Source organism: Onychomys torridus, chromosome 1, assembly GCF_903995425.1.
Source record: "Onychomys torridus chromosome 1, mOncTor1.1, whole genome shotgun sequence".
Taxonomy (NCBI): domain Eukaryota; kingdom Metazoa; phylum Chordata; class Mammalia; order Rodentia; family Cricetidae; genus Onychomys; species Onychomys torridus.
The window spans coordinates 35,010,377-35,032,461 of NC_050443.1; the positions used below are offsets into that span (position 1 = coordinate 35,010,377).

The 22,085-nt window shown below is 42.5% G+C and overlaps 1 protein-coding gene across 1 annotated transcript in view; it reads left to right on the top strand.

Annotated features, from left to right (window-relative positions):
- Nell1 (neural EGFL like 1) overlaps nucleotides 1-22,085 on the top strand; it is an 846,309-nt gene that overhangs the window by 415,080 nt on the left and 409,144 nt on the right. The window contains exon 11 of the mRNA XM_036206955.1: nucleotides 20,948-21,073. Coding sequence (XP_036062848.1) covers nucleotides 20,948-21,073 — 126 coding nt within the window. The remainder of the gene's footprint in view (nucleotides 1-20,947; nucleotides 21,074-22,085) is intronic.

Here is a 22,085-nt window from a genome sequence, read left to right on the forward strand (position 1 = left end):
TGGTTCCAAATGCATGACTTGCAATGGACTTCTGTAGTGACTGCTTGTTTTCTGTGAGTCCTGCTCCCTACCGTGTGTGTGTGTGTGTGTGTGTGTGTGTGTGTGTGTGTGTGTGTGTCATTGAATATTTTGTAGGTACAATAAGGTTTACTGTTCTAGATTTTTATATACTTGATGGAAGTTTACTGATGACCATGGCCATACTTCAAGGGAGGTGACTCAGAATCTATGCTTTCTATAGATAAATAACAACAGTCTGAGAAAAAAAAAATAATAATCTAGAAAGATAATACCTCTCTGGATCTGTGTAAAACTATTCTTTTCTAATTAATTTGACAGTTATTCAGCAAGGTAACACATAAGGAAACTGAGTCTTACAGGAATTATTTGCTTAAAGCAATGTGTTCTAGTGGGTGAATGCAGGCTTAAACTTGAATTAGATCCTAAAGTCCACAGATGTACTTTCTCCAAGCACATCTGGCATCTTCCCAGGTAAGCTGCAATAAGTCAGACAAGTTCCACAGATTTGTACCGATAGCAACCAGTCATTTTCCCTGCAGCTCACACCATCTCTTGCTGCATGTGGAGGTCAAGTAAATACAATTTTTTTCCAGTTGTAAAGCAAGAACATGAGTTTCTTGCCTGACTGCTATTCATATCTCATGTCTAATTTTTTTAAAGTGTATCTTCAGAATGGTGATAGAGGTCAATGTTCACACTTCTTGGGAGATTTGAGACTTTTTTTTTTTAAAGGTAGAGTGAGACATCCCCCCCATCAGAATTTCATCAGCCTGTGATTTTTCAAAGAGGTACCGAGTCCTTCAAAATGCCACAGCTAAAGGTTGTTGGGGGCACGGGGAATTCGAGATCAATTATATGAGTAGCCTGCTACGATTTATCACTTGGAGATAACATCTATGTGAATTTAAAAAGAGCCTAGTCAATATCACAGCACAGAGATAGGACATGGCCAGTGTAAGAGTATTAGAGATTAAAAAGGAGGAACTAAACCTTCCACTCCCGCACCTCCATGGATGAGGGAATGCCAGGAATGCTTGCCATTTTAACTTAATTGTTCAGAGTAAAGCAATGAGAAGGCAAGAATTATTTATTTTGAGATTTAATGCTGCAGTGTTCATCTTGGGCCAATAGCAAAGTCAAGCACAATGGATTACAGGAGTAAAATATGTAGTAGCCAAATGGAAATCGGTTCAATTGCATTAATGTGTCTCACTTTTCCTTCTCATCCTCAAGGTGAGTTAAAAGTACCTCTAAAATTAACTGAAGTGCCAATCTTGAAATTCATCTATGGTTGGAACAGTATTAAATGAATTTATCAACTAGGATAGAAGTAGATAATATTGTTAATATTCTGATCCTGCCCTTTGGGGCCGTCCTTTGTTCTGAAGTAGAAGCCTTTTCTTTCTTTTTTTTTTTTTTTAAGATTTATTTTATGTATATGAGTGTACACTTGCACACCAGAAGAGGACATCAGACACCATTATAGATGGTTGTGAGCCACCATGTGGTTGCTGGGCATTGAACTCATGACCTCTGAAAGAGCAGCTAGTGCTCATAACTGCTGAGCCATCTCTCCAGCCCAGGAAAAACTTTCTCTCTCTTCTGCTGTTTCCTCTCACAAGGTGTGCACTTCCTCTCTCTCTGTCTCTCTGTCTCCCTCTTTCTGTCTCTCTGCCTCTTTATCTCTCTATTACAATAAACTCGCCATGTGGATGCAGCATCTGGGTTGTGTATCACTGGTCACCACTGCTGCATCTGCCCAGTATGTTTCCCTGCATGCTTGAGATACCCTGAGTACTCCCCACCCCCGAATGATAAATCAGAACATGTATGGACTCACTTCTCTTCTTTGAAATGTTTCATTTTCCATCTAATGACTTCTTACAGATACAAGATGTGTTATAACAATGAAAACATCCTATAGTAAACATGCATATTTATATTGTTAATTATATATAGAAATGTGGTAAACAAAACCAGGTCTAGAACAAAATTAAGAAATCCTCTTTACTCACTGATTTGCAGCATGAGAATCCATTTGTCATCGTTTTTGTTTCTGTGAGCTTCAAAGGATCAAATTGTTTACAGCCAGGAGTGAAAATGGAGGCAGTCTCTAATTACCCAGTATTTTAAGGTGGAGTTGTGGAACCAGGGCCATTTGGTGTGTCTTTGGACTATACTGGTCCCCCAGGGACTGCAACAGAGCAGGTATTTGGGGAGACTTCATAAGAGGGAGTTCTGTCTCACAGTAGAAGTGGAATCGCATCCTGTAGTTGGCCACCTTTCTTGAACAGGTGTAGGACAAGATGGTGCTGGATTGTGGTCACAGTGTCACAGTTGCATCTGGTTTTGAATAGGACTGCCACAGCAGGAGGGGCCTCTAAAATGTAGGTTTTCCTTAGGCTGTGTGGTGGGAGAGGCAGGACTTTCCATAGACTATTGTGTGTCTAGAAGACAACTGCCTCCATCTGGACATTGACTTCAGCTTCCATTTGGACACTTCCTATAGTTCGGAGTATAGGGAGAGAGAAACAATAAAAAGAGCTCACAAAGAAGAAAAATGGCTGAAGAATGAGTGTAAAAATGGCTCAGAAACATTGTCCTCATCTGGGTTTATAAAGGCTAGTTCATCTTCCCTGTATTCAATGGCATCCTTTGTGGTGGTTGTTGACATGAGTGTTAGTCATAAAACTATGGTTGACACCCTTCTCTAGGAGGCTAAGCAGAATGCACCCATGGAAGAGGCTGATTGTCCCTGTTTGCTTGTTAGAGGTTGATTTCTCACGCATAATGAATTTTAGCTCTATTGATGATAGCATTCACGTTGCTGGTGGCAGCAAATTTCTGTTACATAGCAGTGACCTTGAGGCCAGGGAGATTTGGGTGTAGTTCTGTTACTTTTTCGTGTGACCTTGGATTTATGAAGAGACTTAGAAACACAGGGAAGAACAGTGGGAACTACGGCTACAGTATTGAGAGATCACCTTCAGACTTTCACTTTCTTGACCTGTTAACTTTTAAAAGAATTACATCAATTTTTACCTTCACCTTAAACATATTTGTGAATTTTTTTAGTGGGGGAATCCTTTGTATCAGTGCGATTTCAAGAGTGAGGAAAAACCTCAGCTCTTTGGGAAATGACAGTTTGACTTGGATAAATGGTGTCTCTTCTCTCTCGTAGGCAAGTGCCCTGTTGACTTGTGAGTAGACTCTGAGCATCGTGTCATGTATTTGAAGGTGAAACCTCAAAATAGAAACAGAAGCAGGTTTCATTCCTGTACTTGCCCTTTATAAGTGATGTGATCTTAGCTTCCCAAGCCTCGTTTTGTTTTCCTCTCCGTAGAATGGAAAATGTTTTGCAGCGCCCTGTGGGTTATAGCTGGTAGACTCACATTTGCTGCCTTCTATCAGGCATTCATTTTCTACACCACAGTTTCCCTCAGGCAGCATTAGGGGCCATTGTGCCTACATATCTCCTTATTGATAAATACGCACTTGTTTAAAGACGTCTATAGGTAGGACATACACCATATTCAGGTCTTATCCTGATGTTTGTTTTATTTTGTTTATACGTGTGTGTGTGTGTGTGTGTGTGTGTGTGTGTGTGTGTGTGTGTGTCTGTGTGTGTGTGTGTGTGTGTCTGTGTGTGTGTGTATGTGTGTCTGTGTGTGTGTGTGTGTGTAGATCAAAGGATAACTTGGGGTAGGTTTTTGTTTTTTGTTTTTTGTTTTTTGTTTGTTTGTTTGTTTGATTGATTGATTGATTCTTTCCTTCTACCAAGTGAGTCCCAGAGATTGAACTCATAGTGAGGCTTAGGGACAAATACACACACCTGCTGAGCCATCTTATTGGGCCTTACCCTGTGATTTAGACAACTCAGATAAAGCCTGCTGACTGTTTTCTTAGTATTATGAAGTATACCTAGAGGAATTTTCAGCTAGTTGAGCAGTGACCTTGGTACAACCCAAGACTGAAGAACTCAGTTGTATGAAAAGGGATTAGTGAATAAATATGATTTCTAATGCTAAGACCCAATGCACCGGTATGTGAAGAGGAATGAGTGATGTTCTAAAGGGTGATTTTCAATTTTGGTTAGAAAAAAGTATAATTTTTTAAGTGAGATTCCCACTAAGGGACCATCCAGTAGAGTGGTCTTTATAGGGCCCATTCTTACTTGATTGAATTTCCAGTTCTGATATTTATTAGATACAATATTGATCACAGGTTTCATCATTACTATGTATTTTATTTATCCATCTAATTATCAAACTCATTCTTTTTTGAGTCATGTAACTTAGCACATATTTGATATTACATAATATATATATGTTGGTTGACATATGATATGATAATATGATATATTATCAACAGAGAAAAGGAAGCTGTTCCTATATTCAGTGGGACAGTACATAAATGCATAGAGATGACAATGTGACTTCTAACTTTACAGATGTTAACTCCATAGAACTTGGGGAGATATGGTGCTGCTTCTATCAGATAGGACCTAAGTTAGTGTATGTATGTAAGTATAGGGGGCACAGTGGAAGGCTGCGGGATGGGCACAAGAATGTCCCTTAAGGCAGGGTCTGCAGGATGGGAAGATGAAAGACAAGAGAGAGGGGCATTCCAGGGGGAAGAAATGCCATGATAAATGGCACCAGATGTTCCAAGGTTACATGCCTTGCTTTTATGTTTACACATATTTACTGAGTAGTCTCTGATTGCTTGGGGTTAAGTCTAATATTAAGATTCCATAGTCTAACATTTAGTAATAATGTGGTCTAGGCTGGAAGTTAAGTGGGTTAGGGATGTTGCAGGAGCAGGAGGGAAAATTGGGAACTAGGGGCTCCTGGGAAGATGGCTCAGTGCATGAGAGTGAACATCCAATGCTGCCCACAGGCTTTGCACTTGGCTCATGTTGGTAGAGCCATCTTAGTATGTTCCAGAACGGTGTCTCTTTGGTTTTCCCTTCTGTAAAATGGGACGGTAACAGTAGTGGTATGGGAGATGGAGAGTGAGAGTGATAGGGGAAAGGAAGACATGCTACTGTACATCAGTCTTGGTCTGGGAATTCTTCTGTGGCTAGTAGTTTTAGAACTGACTCCTGACTGGCTGGAGTTCTGATAATGAGTGACTGTTGGATGCTGAGGCATAAATGGGTCATCCAGATTACCCCCTCCAAGCCTTAGGGAGTACTAATGGAAAGAGTGCCAGAAAGAATATACTAGCTGGAGAGAAGGGTGATGTGTTAGGGAATGCGGTCTTCCAGGAATGACATGGCTGTTGCACTCTTTGTTATGTGCATGTATGTGTATAGAATGTGCACAGGCAAGTGTGCCTGTGCATATAAATGCAGAAGTTGGAGTTCAGTGTTGGATGTTAACCTCTGTAGCTGGAGTTTTCGCCAGTTCCACTTGGGCCTGTAGCTGCTCAGACCCAAGTAAACACACAGAGACTTACATTACTTATAAACTGTATAGCCATGGCAGACTTCTTGCTATTTAGTTCTTATATCTTAAAATTAACTCATTTCTATTAATCTATAAGTTGTCATGTGTCTTGTGGCTTACTGGTACTTTATATCTTGCTTCTCATGGCAGTGGTGGCCAGCAGCATCTCCTGACTCAGCCTTCCGGTTCCCAGAATTCTCCTCTCTCTTTGTTCTGCCTATACTTCCTGCCTGGCTACTGGCCAATTGGCACTTTATTTATTAACCAATCACAGCAACACGTTCACAGCATACAGAATGATATTCACAGCAAGCCTCTATTACTCTACCTTAGTTTTTGACACAAGGTTGGTCCCTGAACTTGGAGCTCACCATTTGAGGTATGCTGCCTGGCCAGAAAGCTACAAAGATCCACCAGTTCCTTTCTGACCATAGCACTGGCTTTATAGATGCATACCACTCTGCTTGGCTTTGATGTGTATGTGGGGATCTAAACTCATAGTAAGCCCTTTACCCAGTGAGCCATTTCCTCATCTCCTATGGCATTGTTTACTAAAAGATCCCCAAGCTAATCAAACATGCCACAGAATGCCCAATCCCTCAAAATCCCTTGTGGACACAGCTGTTAGCAGGGGCTGTGTGTCCTTCACCACTTAATGACCTCTGGAGCCCAGAGTAAGCTCAGCTTCTTCAAAGTCAGCTTCTCTGTATCTTAAGTAATGTTTTCCCCACGTAACACCCTTTCTCCTATGAAGTCTCAGCCATCTGCTTACAGCACCTGTCATCCCATCTAGTTGTCTTCAATGACAGATCTCTTGGCCCTCACTCTCATTTCCTGAGGCCTTTGGTACCTTGTGGCTTCAACTTCATCTTCACAGAAATCTCTGCTATTATTGTGGGCAAGAGTTCAGCCTCAAGATCTTTACCTTTTGGCCTAATGCCATCTTCATGCCTGTTCCACTTCCTGTGCTCTTGACCTTCTATCTCTTGACTGTGATCCTTCAAATCAGAAACTCCAGTGAACTGACCTCCAGACAGAATCTTCTAGCTCCAGACTCTTACACACTTTCATTCTGTGTGAATACCAGCAGGTGATGTCTCTCCTCATCAATGTATGCTCTTCTCTCAGTCACAGGTGCTCTCCTGTTGATAGTAAGATGCAACATTGCTTCCACTTGATGATTTTAAAATTGCCAGTGATTCCTTAGCTCCCCATACTTTAATAATTCTGGGTTAGCTCATGCTTTTCTTTACAAATATATAATAATGAAGAAGTCAGAAATTACTCCTCTCAACAAATGTACATATCTCATCAACTTCTTTCCAAAATTAATACATTCCCTCAAATTCTTTATATAAATGATTTTAAATTTTAGGTAAAATAAATTTAAATGAGAGACAGACAGGGAGAGGGAGATATAGAAGGACTTGAGAGTTATTTATTACTGAATGCTATGCTAAAGTATTTACTAAGTATAAAAACTGGAGGAAGAAATGGGCCCATCTTCATGTCAAGGGTAAGTTGATGTTCTCCTTGGGGTCTTTGCATGGAATTCAAGGCATACCTGTGCTCATGTTCCTGCTGTTCCCTGTTCAGCTGATGAAGCCTCACTCACAAATGGAGCTTCAAGTGGTTCTTTATGTAGTCATCCTTCTCCAGGGGTTTCCTTCCTGCTCATGTTTCACCTTCTCCATACGCCTTTCATGCCAGCTTTCATCATGTGCTCCCTGTTTGAGGTATGCATTTTTACTTTCCAGTCTTTCTTGTCAGAGTTCCTCAAAGTGCCCTCAGACTGCCCACATTTCTCCTGCTATGTCTCATGGAAGGCATGGCCACGCCTGGCATTCCTCTGCTACTCATGCCTAGCTTCATTCCTGGTCAACCAAACTCCTGAGAGCAAGGTGAGCCTGTGGTGAAAACACCTACATAACCCATCCTGTGCCACTAACATGGAGCAGGGCTTGGAAAGACCATTGAGAGTTTTACTGGGGCTTATCAGAGGGGCCTATTCAGTCTACCTGAAAGAGCCTTCACTAAAGCAAGCTTTCTTGGCCACAAGCCTATGAGGAGGATGGGGCACTTCTAGACTCTGGCATCATTTTCTGCCACTAGCCTTTCCTAGTGAAGGTCTGAGATTAGCGTTTGAAAATACGTATCTCTCAATTCTGTCTGTTTCTTACCCCATCCCCCCATCTCCCCACATCCTGTTTAGGGGCTAACATGCACTAGCCACTTTTAGATCTCTGCATTAGATAACAGTGTACATCTAAAAGAGAGAACCCAGCATCATTTCAGCCTCCAAAAAATGCACTATGGCACTGTGACATCTTAGATTTATTTTTTTGCTTAAATTGTTTTATTTATTTGAGGTGGGAGAGCAATCCATTTTTGTTATCAGACTTTTATTTATTCAAGACTCTTTTCTTATTTCTATATTCCTACATAAGTTTCAAAAGGCTTAAATTATGAAGTTTTTAAAAAAACTTCAGAGTTTTAATTTTAAATAATATTTAGGGTGAAGATATTAAAAGATACCTCTCTCATACAACACACACACACACACACACACAGGTACACATATACACACACAGGCACATGTACACATGCACACACACACGAGTTTATGCTATCATGTCACCTCAGTGATGGCAGCCCCAGGTAGGGAGAGCAAAGCCCTGCTGTTGCTGATGGGAGCTGCAGGGTGGGGTGGAAAGAGTTTTGTCTTGTGAAAGATGTGTCTGGCTTCATGGAAGAGTGAAGGTGGTGCTGTGGAGGGGGTACCCATCCTCGAGTGGACATTGGCTTTTGCTTAGGTCCCCAGGGCTGACTGATAGGAGAAGCTTGGTGGTCTGGCCAGAATGGCCCCTGAATCAAAGATGTGAGAAGCTTCAAGACACTTGAAGATTATTGTTGGTGTCCCAGACAGTGTTCAGGCTAGCTCAGGGAACATTCATAGTGGCGAATCTGTCAGATGGGCAAGCCCAGGTTCAGGGACACTAATGGGCATCTTGGCAGGGATGTGGGCTGAGATCTACCACAGCATGTGCTTCTGTGAAGTACAGCTGAGACTGCTGTCTTTTCATGTTCAAATAGCTACATTGAGATAAAATTCCTGTGCTCTTCAATTTACCTATTTAAAGAGGATAAATAGATGAAATGAATCACTTTTGCCTATTTATGAGACAGGGTTTTATCATGGATCCCCAACTGGCCCATTACTGACTATATGAGCCAGATTGCCTTCAGGTTCATAAGAGTCCTTCTTCTTTAGTCTGCTGAGTTTTGGATTACAGGCTTGCATCCCTAGACTTGGCTTGGTTTGGACATCTTAAGTGTTCAGTTCAGCAGTTAGAACTGCAGCAACCATCACAACTCTCAAAACTGTCTAGTATCCTGAACAGAAACTCTGAACCAGATGAGCACTAGCTACTCAGTCCTCCCACTGCCAGCCCCTGAGGTCCCCCTAAGTCCTCCATCCTTTGGAATTTCCCTAGCCCCAGGAATCCTCCATCTCCTGGCATCTCCCAGTGCCAGGGGTCCTCTAGCCTTCAGGATTATCAAGACTTTTGTGTCTCCCAGCCTCTGGTATTCCCTATCTCCTAGTATCGCCCCACCTATGAGATCCCTCTTCTCCCAGAAATCTGTAGACCCTGGGGGATGAAACTAGAAATAACAGCAGGAAACAAACAGAATAAGGAGCATCTGAGTGTGCCTACCAGAGTGGTTGAGGTCTGGAGCAGGGCTGGAGGCCAGAGTGGTTGAGGTCTGGGAGCAGGGCTGGAGGCCAGAGTGGTTGAGGTCTGGGAGCAGGGCTGGCTGTACTTGCTCCTTCCCTGCTGTGTGACTTTAGCCAGGCTGCTTTTTCTTTCTTCTGCTCTCACTCTTCCTTCCTAGACTTGAGCTGTTAAACAGAATCTACTCCTGAGTTATTAGGAGGGCAATAGTAATTAATACACAGGACCACACCAATTACAAAACACTATGTGAATGTTTGCTGTTGTCATTTTTGAAAGAATTCTTCCATTAAATGTAGTTAAAGTACAGGCACAAGATTTCTCTCCCATTTCCCATTATTTATTTATTTATTTTTGATAAGGTAGTCTATTATATTTTTGGATATTTTTTTCCAGAAGAAATTTGGTTACATTAAAATGCCTTCTTTTTCTTCTCTAATCTATTTCTTTTTGCATTTGCTTAGCAATAAATGGGGATCTGGACCTAATAGTGTTTGAGGATCAGCTTGAATACTTCCTGATTTCCCTATTATGATTGACTCAGTTAGATGTATAAGAATTTGGAATTAGGAGCGATGTTGACTTCAGTTTAGGATACTTGTTTTATATAAGACACCACCTCCCATGGGAGAACACAGGAGGAAATTTCCTGCTTCTTGATGCAGCTGATGGTCCTTCAGCATACAAGAGGTGAGAAAGGGGGGCTGGCTTCCCAGAGCCCAGGTTGTGGCTCTTATCTTAAGTCTGGAGGAATGGAAGTTGGAGCCAGGTGTTGGATCACTTACTAATTTGATGCCATTGTGAGTCAGAGCTAAACTTCTGTCACCGAATCATTTATTTATTTTTGTTTTTTTCCCTCATTTGTCTTTGTTTATGTTATGTGTATCCTTGTGTGCATTTATACCATGTCCATGGAGAATGAGGGAAAACCAGAAGAGGGCACCAGATCGCTGGAGTTCAAGTTAAAGACAGTTTAAGCCCAATGTGGGTGCTGGGAACAAAACCTGTGTCCTCTGTAATAACAGCAAGTGCCCCTACCTACTAAGCCAGTTCTCCAGCCCCAGGTTATTTATTTTTAAAAGGCTAAATTCTGTGCACTTTATTTTGGTTCCATAATGAAAATAGTGAATGAAGAATTTCATTACATGGCTACAGGAAAATTGCTGTTTAAAAAACCCCAGGAGGGTAACAGAGAAACTGAGGCAGTTCACAGAGGGGGAGGGAAAGGTAGGGGTCATACGTTTCAATTCTCGGTTGTTACCTTCCATCTGGTTTACATCTTGGGCACCTATAAAATAGAAGGTGTTCATAGTACTTTCATGCTGTAATAAATACAAAATGAATCAGTATATGAAAGTACTATGCCTATGCTTGGCCCAATGCGGTGACCAAAGAATACAGCCCCTTTTCTGTGTGGAGCCTGGTCTTTTACCAGGAGGCCTTGAATGGCACACAAGTAACCCATCATCATGTTGGTACCTTCCACATGAATGGGTGTACCTTCTGAAGAGCCAAGCTACATCACACCAGCAAGCTGACACTTCACTGCTTGTGGAGTCTGGCAGATCCCCAAAAGCTCTTGAATGTCCTTTCCCAACTATACCAAAGACAAAAGATTGCTCTTACTTACGTGTGTCCAGGGTATTCTAACTTGCATCTCATGAACTTCCTTTCTTTGGGGAAACCTTGGTCTTGTTGGTTGATACCATCTTCTGAAGTGGAGCTTAGACACCGATGGGTTGAGTCAGGCAGTGGTGCAGCCTAAGACAGAGATTGGATTAATGACTCTTTACCCCAGGTGTTTCTCTCCTCATAGACAGCTAATGCCAGTTTATGGGCATTCTTAAAGGTCAGAAGTACAGGGTGGGCAGAATGTACTGGGGTGTGCTTTCCCAACTTTAAGTGGAAATCTGTGTGTTGTGATTACCAACAACTGAAGTGCAAATGTTACTTTATGACAGTGTTTGATTATGAAATTGAGCCCAGCAGTATCAAAAACAAGCATGTTATCCTGAATTTCCAAGTATCTTATATAGCTAAATATGGAAAATACTTTAAAAATACCAGTAAACCAACAGTCTTAAATGCTATGGTGTAAGAAGATTTCTTTGTCAGTCATGGGAAGACCAAAATGTCCCTGGAGTTTAAACCTGAAGATATTTGATCTAGCTGGCAACATATTTGTTTGACACATATGGTGGAACTTGATGCAAAAATCCATTTCCTTAGGCAATGGAGAAATTGAAAGGGTTGTAGTGGGAACCAGTTCATAGAGCCACAGTGGAACACTGAAGGCTGGGTAGCTTGAAATCCCAGGATGTTTTCTTGCTTTTGGGGGGTTTGGAATCTGAGATCTGGGTCAAAGCATGGGGAGGCTCTGGTGAGGGTTGTCTTTTTTGGCTCACAGGCAGCTGGCCCACTCAGCTTCAGACAGAAGAAGAAGACCAAGGGTCCAGCATCTCTTCTTAAGACGACCGGCACACAGGATGAAGCCCCTACCCTTTGGTTTGCCTCTAGCCCCAATCGCCTTCATCTCTAGACAGGATCATGCTGGGGACAGGGTAGAGCTTGAACATGTGAATTTGGGGGACACAATGCCCTCCATAACAACAAGCTATGGTGTTTGATAACAGTCATTTCCTTTCCCCTTCCGAACTTTTTATTACTAATTTTCTCTCCCACTTCTTCGCTTCCCCCGGCCTTCCCTATCGCTGCCCTCCCCACCCCCAATCCCTTAGGCAGCCATCTGTGAGTTGAATTACATTGGCATTTACATTTTGGTCAGCTGGCAATGTCCCAAGGAGAGGCAGAGCCAATGCCTGAAGATACAAACCACTAGCACTGCCCTGGCCCATCTTTCACTCGAGACCACACCGTTCAGCGCAGAGTTGTGTAGCCTGTGTCCTTAGCCTCACATCCGGGTCTGCTCTGACCTATGTGACCTTTGACAATCTGTCATGCCTTTACTCCCTAAACTATGAAGTGAAAATGGCTCTAATCCGTACCATGTAGAGCTGTGAATGTTGAATGAATTCCTTCACATAAATTCTCTAAAGGTGTGTCTAGTACTTAGGCAGTCCCATCTGACTGATCCTCATTGCTCTCTCACGGAGGTCAGTTGGACTGGAGCTTTTCCAACATTTCTGTTCATCATAAAGAAGGCATTTATTTGTGGAAAGGACACATTTTGTCTACACACACACACACACACACACACACACACACACACACACACTTCCACCTGACATCGTTGCGCATTTGTTTATGGTCTTAGAGTTTTCAGCATTTGATAGTTTCCCTCTTGATTTAGGAAGAAACTATAATTACAGACAAATGGGAGAGATTCTTTTTTTCTTTGAGAAAGGGTCCCATGTATATTTCTCTACCTCTTGAATGATGCTAGGATTATAGGCATGATCACCAACCTCTGCCTATGTGATGCTGCAGTTCAACCGACAGCTCTGTGCATGCTAGGCAAGCACTCTACCAGCTCAACTAGACCCCAGCCCCATGATTACAGACAAATGGAACAGGGTATAAAGTGCCAATTTTGGAATAAGAAGGCCTTGACTTTTGATTCTGTTTTCAGCACCAATGAGAAAGATATTCTCTGTTCCTGTGGGACCCCTATCCCCACCCCTTCTAACTTGCTTGCCTGCTCTCTCTCAATGGTGCCAATGGTCAAATCCAGGGCCTCACTCTGTCTTCTCACATGAGAAAGCATAAAGCAGCCCATACTCTGCCTTCTTCCCTAGGTTTTAAAAACTCAGCCTAAAATATGTTTTTTTTTTTTTTTTAATTAGTTTTAGGCTTCCTTACAGTAAAACTGAAGACATAGGCATGGTACCCACATCTCTGCACATATTAGCATCTCCACCAGCTGGTACATTAGCTGCCGTTGGTGAGTGTGCTGTTGATGTATCATCATCATCTAAAGGCTCAGTTCATATCAGGACTCGTTCTGGTTGGGCATTCTATTAATTCAGATGAATGACACTGACAGGCAGCCGTCAACTCACCAGTAGCTTACAGGGTGTTTGCAGTGCTCTGACGTACTACTCAATTTTCATAGTTTCAATTTAGAGATTGCATAAACTTAAGCATTTTAAAAAAATGTAAATATGGCACCTATGGAAAGGAAAGGAGAGCGGTTCTAAAATGCCAGCCAACTGGCCCCACTGTTGTATTTTCCTTGTCTCTCTTGCTGCACAGCCAGGAGGTCAGTCTGGTAAAGCTGCCCTGCAGGTTATCTTAACAGTCCACAGAGAGCTTGTCTGGGGCTGCTTTTGTGTGCAGATAGGCTATTTGGTCTCCCTGGGTAGATGCCAGTGCAGCTGACAGGGGCCCACAGTGAGGGCTCTGGTCACCTAAACAGTGACCTTCAGGACTGTTGTCTTGTAAGGACATGTAGGATGTCCTGCAAGGAGAGAAGGTGGCCCAAGAGCTGAAGATGAATGGATAGAAATAGATGAAACTGTCCAGAGCCTTAGAGCCAGAGGACCTTTCCCAGGTATTGGGTCCAATTGCCTCACTTTATGTGATCTACGGTCTCAGGAAATGCGACTGGTCCAGAGCCACACATGACTAATAGAAAAGCCAAGAGTGGTGCCAGGGTGGCTCAGTGCTCTAACACATGCCACACATGCAGAAGCTGAAATTTAAACAGATGTCCCTTGTGGCAGAGGTGGAGAGTTCTGGTTCAGTCTCCAGCACTGAAGGCATTTAACAAAGCAAGAACACAGTGCAGCATTCGACCAACAAGCAACACCCTTGATTCATCGCTCAGAGCAGAACATGGCTGTGTATGCTTCTTGATGTCATGCAGACCTTGTCTAAAATTCCAGAGACTCCACATGTGATAAAGTCAGTTCCCAGATGACTTAGCGGGAATGAGAGAAGATGCCCACAGTCCTTGGTCAGTACATGATTCAAAACACCAGCAAGATGGTCTTCTCTGTTCTCCCCAAACCCCCATCTCTGGCTCTCACTCTTTCTGGGTTGCTTTTTCTTGCCTAGGAAAGCCATACATAATGAGTCTGCATAGACCATATTTTATTAAGAAGAATCCCTGTACCCACTTCCGTGTGCTGCCTAGACCCCGCACCACAAGCTAATTTTCATTTGCTTTCTGACTTAATGACAGTGATCCCAATTTGGGTCGGTCAGGGTTTACTCTGAAGTCCTGTAGATGGAGGCTGGTGGTGTGTGAAGAACCATTATGTCACATCAAGTTTCATTTGAAAATCTATAAGTATACATTTAAAAAATGAAAACAAACCACTTCACCATCCTAGGGACATAAATCATGTGTTTTCATTACCTCCAAAGACCACGAGAAGATGAACTCTAATATTTCAAAGACGACAAGCAATTTATATGAATGAATCACAATTCAAGCTCCATTCTACTGGAGCCAAAATACACTGCACTTCAACAACAGCAGATAACCTGGGTGTTCTGCTGATTTCTGTTCACTGGAGGCTTCGATAGTTATATGTAACTGAAGTAGAAGCTGTATGAAGAAACAGGTTCAAGGTGGCAGAGGATGCTCCTGCCTGTTTGGGAGCCTTGGGACCCTGAGCCTGAAGTGTGAAAATGTTAGGATTTGATTTAAAAGAGCCAAGGAAACTGTGGTGCCTGGGGTTTCAGCAGAGAGAGTGATACCAGAACAGATGTCATGGATGGTGTGGGCAGTGGACACAGATGTGGAGAGCTGTCTGTTCCTGTACATATCACAGGGACAGCAGCCACACATAAAGTCATTGAATTGACACTCAAGTAAGTGTTAGAACCGCCAGTGGAAATGCCCTTTCTAATTGAATTGCTTGTATCCAAATCCAGGTTTTAATGTCCACTGATTTTGTGCTTTGGTTAAGTGCTGTCATAATCTCTGAGCCACAGTTTACTTATCTGACATGTGCTACCTACTTGCTAGTGTGGTCCAGTAGGTAAGTAGAGCGTTGAGATGCTGCCTATGGGTTGCTGAGCATAGTGCCTTTTGTGTACAAACAAGAGACATTGTTGCACACCAGCTGTGGGGCTGACCTGTGTTTTGGCAGGTGTGTGCTGTGTGGGTCACTCCACTGTCCCCCCAGATCTCAACAGAAATCAAGTTCAGTGTGGTTCCACTCTGCATCTTATTAGGGCAAATTCAGCCCTTTAGCTGGAGCCTGGATTTGGGTGTAATCAAGACCCACTTGAGGTTCCCACAGACTAGTCTTTCCTTCCTTCCTGGCTCTGGGATGAACATTACTTTGAGAGAGACCACTGCTCCAGAATTTTTTTTTCAAGCAGAACTTCCCATCCCTGTAAGGATCCTTCTTATTTCCAGTTTGGGGTCCATGCATTCTCACCTTGAACAGTGGCTCATTCTTTTGACCAGTACCTAATGATTTTTGTTTTCTTCTCTTTCCTAATTATTTGTTACCTTTTATAGCCCTTTGCTCTGTGAACAAAACATAGTGTTTGTCCTAGGTTACTTTAAAAATCTCATTTGTAGGGAGAAATCTTTTTAAAAATCTCAGCTATTTGTGGAGGTTGCTTTCTCTGGGTAGCTCAGCTCTTTGAAGATGTTAATTTTATTTTCATTCTCTTTTTAATCTGGCTTTCTTTCTGAAGCACTCTTGAGTCCTGTTGAAGCCTAGGCTGTTCTGCCTTCCCTAAGGAGGGAGAGAGGCAACACTTATCTTGACAAAGCCGTCCCTGTTCCACCCCACTCCCACCCTGACAAGGCAGAAGTTGCCACCTCCTCCCTCTGGAAGCAGGGACTCAGAGGGGTGACCCCATCTCATTGTCTTCCCCCTCACTCCACCTGTCCCACCATGCCTCTTACATGTGGTGGCTGAATGAAAGTAAAACAACAAAGATAAGATCGTCTCAGTTTGACTTGCTGCATTTTTTCACCTTTGCTTTGGTACTATGGAATTCTTAGACATGCAGGAACCCAAATTATGGGCATGAGCTAAAAACAATGCTCACTGCAAGACACTTCACTAGAGCATCTGAGAAGCCAGGCCACAAGTCTTGAAGGACTTAGAACAGAGAGCAAGGGTTTGATTAAATTTCTGTGAGAATTTCTCTCTAGGGTTTCATAACCACCTTCTCTGATGTTTTGAAAATACTTTCATTCAAGGCCTGTGAAGTAAGGAGAATCAAAGTAAGCATGCCATAGACAAATAACTTCTACAAATCCAAATGAAGTGGCATGCTGTTTTACCTTCTTGCAGTAGCTGTGCTTTAAACTACTTAGTAGCAGCCAGGCCACTAAGGCCATAGCCAGAGGGGGATGCGGTTCCCTTAGACAATGGCTCTGTTGCTTCTGCTAAAGGTAGTTCTAACTAAATCTCTATTGTTCTATTAAATTCAGATCCTAAGGCAAGGACAAAAACCTGCAAGCTGGGAGAGTTAGAGTAGCAGCTGACTAACTTTCCCTTTTTGCTGGCATCCTTTTCCTCCCACATCCACCCCCAATTTAAAAAAATAAACAAAAACAACCCATGCTGAGCTCCTTCAGGCTACTTCCTATCATCCAGGTGCTAACCCCTCCACTCTGAGCCAGGTCAATTTTATTTAACTATCACAAGTGAAACACATATTTACCTAGTTAACAAAGGCAGCAGAAGCAAATGCAATACATCTTCGCTCAGTTAAAACAATATTCCACAACAGTGGTGGCCTCACAACAGTCTCACAGTGGCCTGAGGGAAGTGAGCCAGGAGTCTCTCTTGGAAGGAATTGATGGGCATCCTTGATGGGCAAGCACTGACTTCAGTCAGCGTCCTGGTTGTCAGCTGTGGCCATGGGTGAAGATTGAATCACCTTCAAGGCAGGTCCTGACTAGTTTCTCATCTTGAAGAATGGTTGGGCATCCCAGCAGAGCAAGATGGACTTCAGTGTGGTTGAGGCTGTGAGCAAAATACCAACGTGATTTACCCTCAGCTCTGCCTAGTCCAATCAATTCTCTTTTCTACAGCTGGAGTGATATTTTAAAAACAGAAATTGGATTGTGTCACTGCCCTGATTAAAGTCCAGACTCCTTCATGTGGGCCAAGAGGTCTGGCGGGAGCTAGTCTGAGCTTTGGTTTCTTTTCAGCCCAATTTCCAGGAGGCAAAGCTCCTTGAACCCATTTCTCCAACGCCCTCTGCCATGTGGTGTATCATCTCTCCTCTCTGTCTCACTTCTACTTCAAGTGTCAGATGAAACAGCACCCCCACAGAATATCTTTCTGCGCAGAGAGCCTCCTTCTGTGACCTCTCAGAGCATGTAAAATACTTTAAAAACTTCCATATCTTTGGTAAAAACTATTAGAATTTTCATAGGCTGTGAGGTCCAAGGTAGCAATTTGCTCACTATTCTACCACTGAGTTCAGTAAAAGCTAATTAATGTTTCTTTTCAACTGTTTAAATCCTTTTAAAAATGGGGGGGGGGGTGCGGGAGCATATGTACACATGAGTGAAGCTGCCCATGGAGGTCAGAAGAGGGCATAGGATCATTGAAACTGGAGTTAGAGTGGTTATGCATCACCACATGTGTATGATGGACACCAAACTCTGGTCCTCTATATGAGAGAAGCATGCTTTCTTAACCCTTTAACCTTTATCTCCAGCTCCCACTGATGTAGCTCAGGCTGACTTCAAACTCATGACTCTCCTGCCTTCACCGCTTCAGCATATACTACCAACATGCACCACCACAACTGGCTACTTAGGGCTCTTAAAACTCATGGTTCAATGACTCTCTCCATTTCTAACTCCACAGAGACGTAAAAGCTTTCTTCCATAGTTTCCCCTCTGGATACTCACCCCATTCCTCACCTGATAAATCGTGTTAATCTTTTAAGATCCACTTTCACAATCTTCTTCTTTGACGTAACCCTTCGTCCTAGTTGGAGAAGGTTCAAGGATGTATCTAAGTGAGGGCACACTTATGCATCAGGCAACACCTTAACAATGCCTGCTGATGACCTGCTTGTAACTCAGGGGCCCCGTGCTAAAAGAATATCCATGTGTATGTTTCCACAGTTTCTAAGGTGGCAACAAGTAGATACAGAGGCAGATGCTGGCTTACAATACCCTTCTACCTACAAGGCTACTCTTACACTTAGAATTCATGTGCAATCATGTAGCCATGCTTAAATGAGATGAGGATGGGGAAGTGTGATCCTGCTGTGTCCAGAAATAGGAAAACTTTTATGAACAATGCTACCACCAAAACTTTTCTTAATACCTGGCTTCTCTTATGTTTATAGCCTCTCACTTCCATCAGTTTATCTACCACCTTTCTGTTATCAGACTAAAGGCTTGCAACGAACACTAACTAAGCTGCTTTCTGTGCTGGCTAGTTTCATATCAACTCAACACAAGTTATAGTCATCTGCAAGGAGGGAAACTCAATTGAGAAAATTCCTTCCGAAGATCTGGCTGTAGGCAAGTTTGTAGAGCAAGTTCTTAATTAGCATTTGATTGGGGAGGAGCCACCCCTGGGCAGGTAGTCCTGGGTTCTATAAGAAAGCAGGCTGAAAAACCAGGCCAAGCTCTGGGAGTCCATTTGAAGAGAGGGAAGAGAGATTATATGATCAAGGGGCATCAAGATCATGATGGGGAAACCTACAGAGAAGACCAAACCAAACTAGTGGGAACTCAGGAAATTTAGATCAACAGCTGTGGAGCCTGCATGGGATTGGACTAGGCCCTCTGCATAGCAAGACAATTTTGTAGCATGATCTGCTTAAGGGGCCCCGCTGGCAGTAGCATCAGAATCCATCCCTGGTACGTGAGATGGCCTTTTGGAGCCCACTTCTATGAAGGGACACCTCACACAGCCTTGAAGCAGGGGGAGGGGCTTGGATCTGCCTCCACTAAATGTGCCTCCCAATGGGAGGCCTTACCCTCTTGTAGGAGGGAATGGGGGATGGGTTGGGAGAGGGAGTCTGGAGGGGTGGGAAGAGGGGGATCTTTGATATGTAAAATGAACAAAAAAATTTTGTTAATTAAAAAAAGAAAGAAAGAAAGCAGGCTGAACAAGCCATAAGCAGCAAGCCAGTAAGCAGTACCCATCTATGGCCTCTGCATTAGTTCCTGCCTCCAGGTTCCTGCCTTGACTTCCTTTGATGATGAACAGCGGTGTTGTAGAAGTGTAAACCAAATAGATTCTTTCCTCCCCACATTGCTTTGGTCATAGTGTTTCATCACAGCAATAGTGACACAAAGAAGGAAACTTTCAAAATAGTGGGTCAGGCTCTCTGTGACTCCAGGTTGCCCATGTGTGCATGAAAGAGGTGTATTGCTGGTGCCACAGTTCTTTTCCTCTATCCAGATTTCTGTTGGAAATGAGGTTCCCTGGAGTATTCTTGAGACACAGACTGGCCCACAGGAAGTTGTTGGCTGCTTGAGTTCTTTCATTAATTTTTGGTGCTTTGTTCTCATACCAAGATTATGGGAGTCTTGTTAACTGTGGCTCTCCTCCTAAGACCTCAATTACCCAACAATAATTCTTATTTATAGGTTGACAGCTCTTTAGGACTAAAGAGAGTCCAATGTTATTCCACTGCATTTTATTGGGAAATAAATCAAACTACTTTTCTTTTTAAAAACTAAACAGATAAATGAGTTTTCTAGTAACTCAGTATAGCCATTTTTTTTTGTTTTCTATAAATTAAGATATTAGGATGTCAATAATTACCTTATTGAAAAAAGTGAATTTGACTGTTTTCAATTTCAAGGTCTTTACAGCTGACATCATAGCTAATAAGAGATGTGTGAGTTCAAATCCCATGTGTAGCATGTTAAGTGGGTGACTCAGATAGATTAATTTCTCTGTACCTCCATTTTCTAGACTTTAAGATAGAGCTAATGTATATACACTTTGATCATGGAATTACATTTGAATAAAGCTAGTTAATACCTTGGATGATACAAAGCATTAGGTTCAGAGCTGCTGCATAGGCAAACAGGACCTCATGTTTTCTGTCTTGGATTTCTGTGCTGTTTTAACAACTCCGTCAGCAATTATGAACCAGTAGTTTGAACAAAATGAGCATAAAACAATTTTTGAAAACATACCTCTAGAAAAGACTGGTTTCTGTGTTTATAGTTGTAAGATGTTTTAATCTTTATCAGGAACTACTTACAGACAGCAAGTGATGATCTGACTCCATCTCAAAGACAGTCTGGTCTTCAGTATTCCATCACCTGGTGCACAAACTTAGGTCAGAGCATGGAAGTGTTGATTTTATATCCAAAAACAGTTGCTGTTTTAAATCTAGGGTACAGTGTGGAGGAAATGGCTGCAGCATCATTTGGTAACAGATGGACTAATACATATCTCAGTAAGATACATAAGCAGAGAGAGACTGTTTCCTTGATCTCTCTGATGAAAGCCACACTGTGTCCTATGGATGCCCAATACATATTAATAGGCCTCAGTTTGGGGGCAGCAGAGCTCCTTGATTTGATGCATTTAAATAGAATTTCTTACATGGTGAGAAATTAACAACTGACTTTTGTCTTCACCCTTCTTGGGTTCTCAGCTATGGCACCTCACCATGCATTTTTCTAGAATACTTTCAGCCCAGAATGGGGTCCAGTGAGCCAGCTGCTTTTGCACCTAAGTGTTTGAATTTAATGTGTCTTGCTTTTACTCCTGACATCAGTGGGCATTCACCTTTCACGATTTCATTATAGGGTAATTACACTCTGACCTGATTGCTCCGCTAACCATAATTTTGTTTCTTCTTTTTTAGATATTGATGAGTGTGCAGCAAAGATGCACTACTGTCATGCCAACACAGTGTGTGTCAACCTGCCGGGATTGTACCGCTGTGACTGCATCCCAGGATACATCCGTGTGGATGACTTCTCTTGTACAGGTGAGCATTAAGACTCGGCTGCTTTGCTAAGTCAGTCTTGCTCTGCACCATCCCTGGATCCTCACATTATCTTCTCATGCCTAGAGTCCTGCAATTTACCTATAGCATTTTCCCTGCCTCACTTTGATATCCTCTTTTGAGAAAAGAATAATAAATAATGGAAGCAATTTTATCTGCATAATTGATTTCCACAGCCAGTATTTGTGCCTCTATGTGCGAACATACATAAACGGCTGTGTGCGTTAAAAGTGAAGTGCCAGTTGCCTATGGTAACACCGAGGGACTAAGAGATAGTAGTTCTAAAAATAGAAAGTGTCACACTATTCTCTTGCCATCATAATGAAATGAGTATTTTTTGCATATAAGAAAATGTCCAGAAAGATAATCATTAGATTAAGTTAGGTGGTAAATGAGTTTAGTGGTCAGAGATTGGGCATTTGGGAGACAGTCGGAATTATTTGTTTAATGTTTACTTATTGTCTGTTTTCTTCTCTTTCTCCTGAAAACTGGCTTGCAATTCCATGGTCAGGGACCTTACCCCTCTATGACAGGTGCCTACTTGTCCTGTACCTAGTTTGTAGTTTCACTATATTTCTTTGTGTGTATCCATGTTCGTGTGTGTGTGTGTGTGTGTGTGTGTGTCCATGTGCGTGAGTACATGTGTACAGTTTCATCAACTTTATGATCTTGAATGCAGCATCTTTCAGTTTTTGTTCCTAGCTTCTATCTTTCTCCTGAGCTTCTGAACCATATATTCCATCTGTTGTCCAAGTCTATAAAAAGTCATGTTCATGTCCTCCTAACGTGTGTACAACGGAGCTTCATTTCCTTCCATTCCTTCAATCTGTGAAAAGCTGGCAGTAACTGTATCATAGCCCAGTTTTTAAAGATGAGCCTTTGAGGTTGTGCCTGACTCCTTTTCCTCCCTGGGAGTGGGGGCTGTTGCGTGTGTATTTACACTTCCATCTCTAGTCTGGTTGACTCAGTCTTGATAGACTCCCACTGTCCCAAG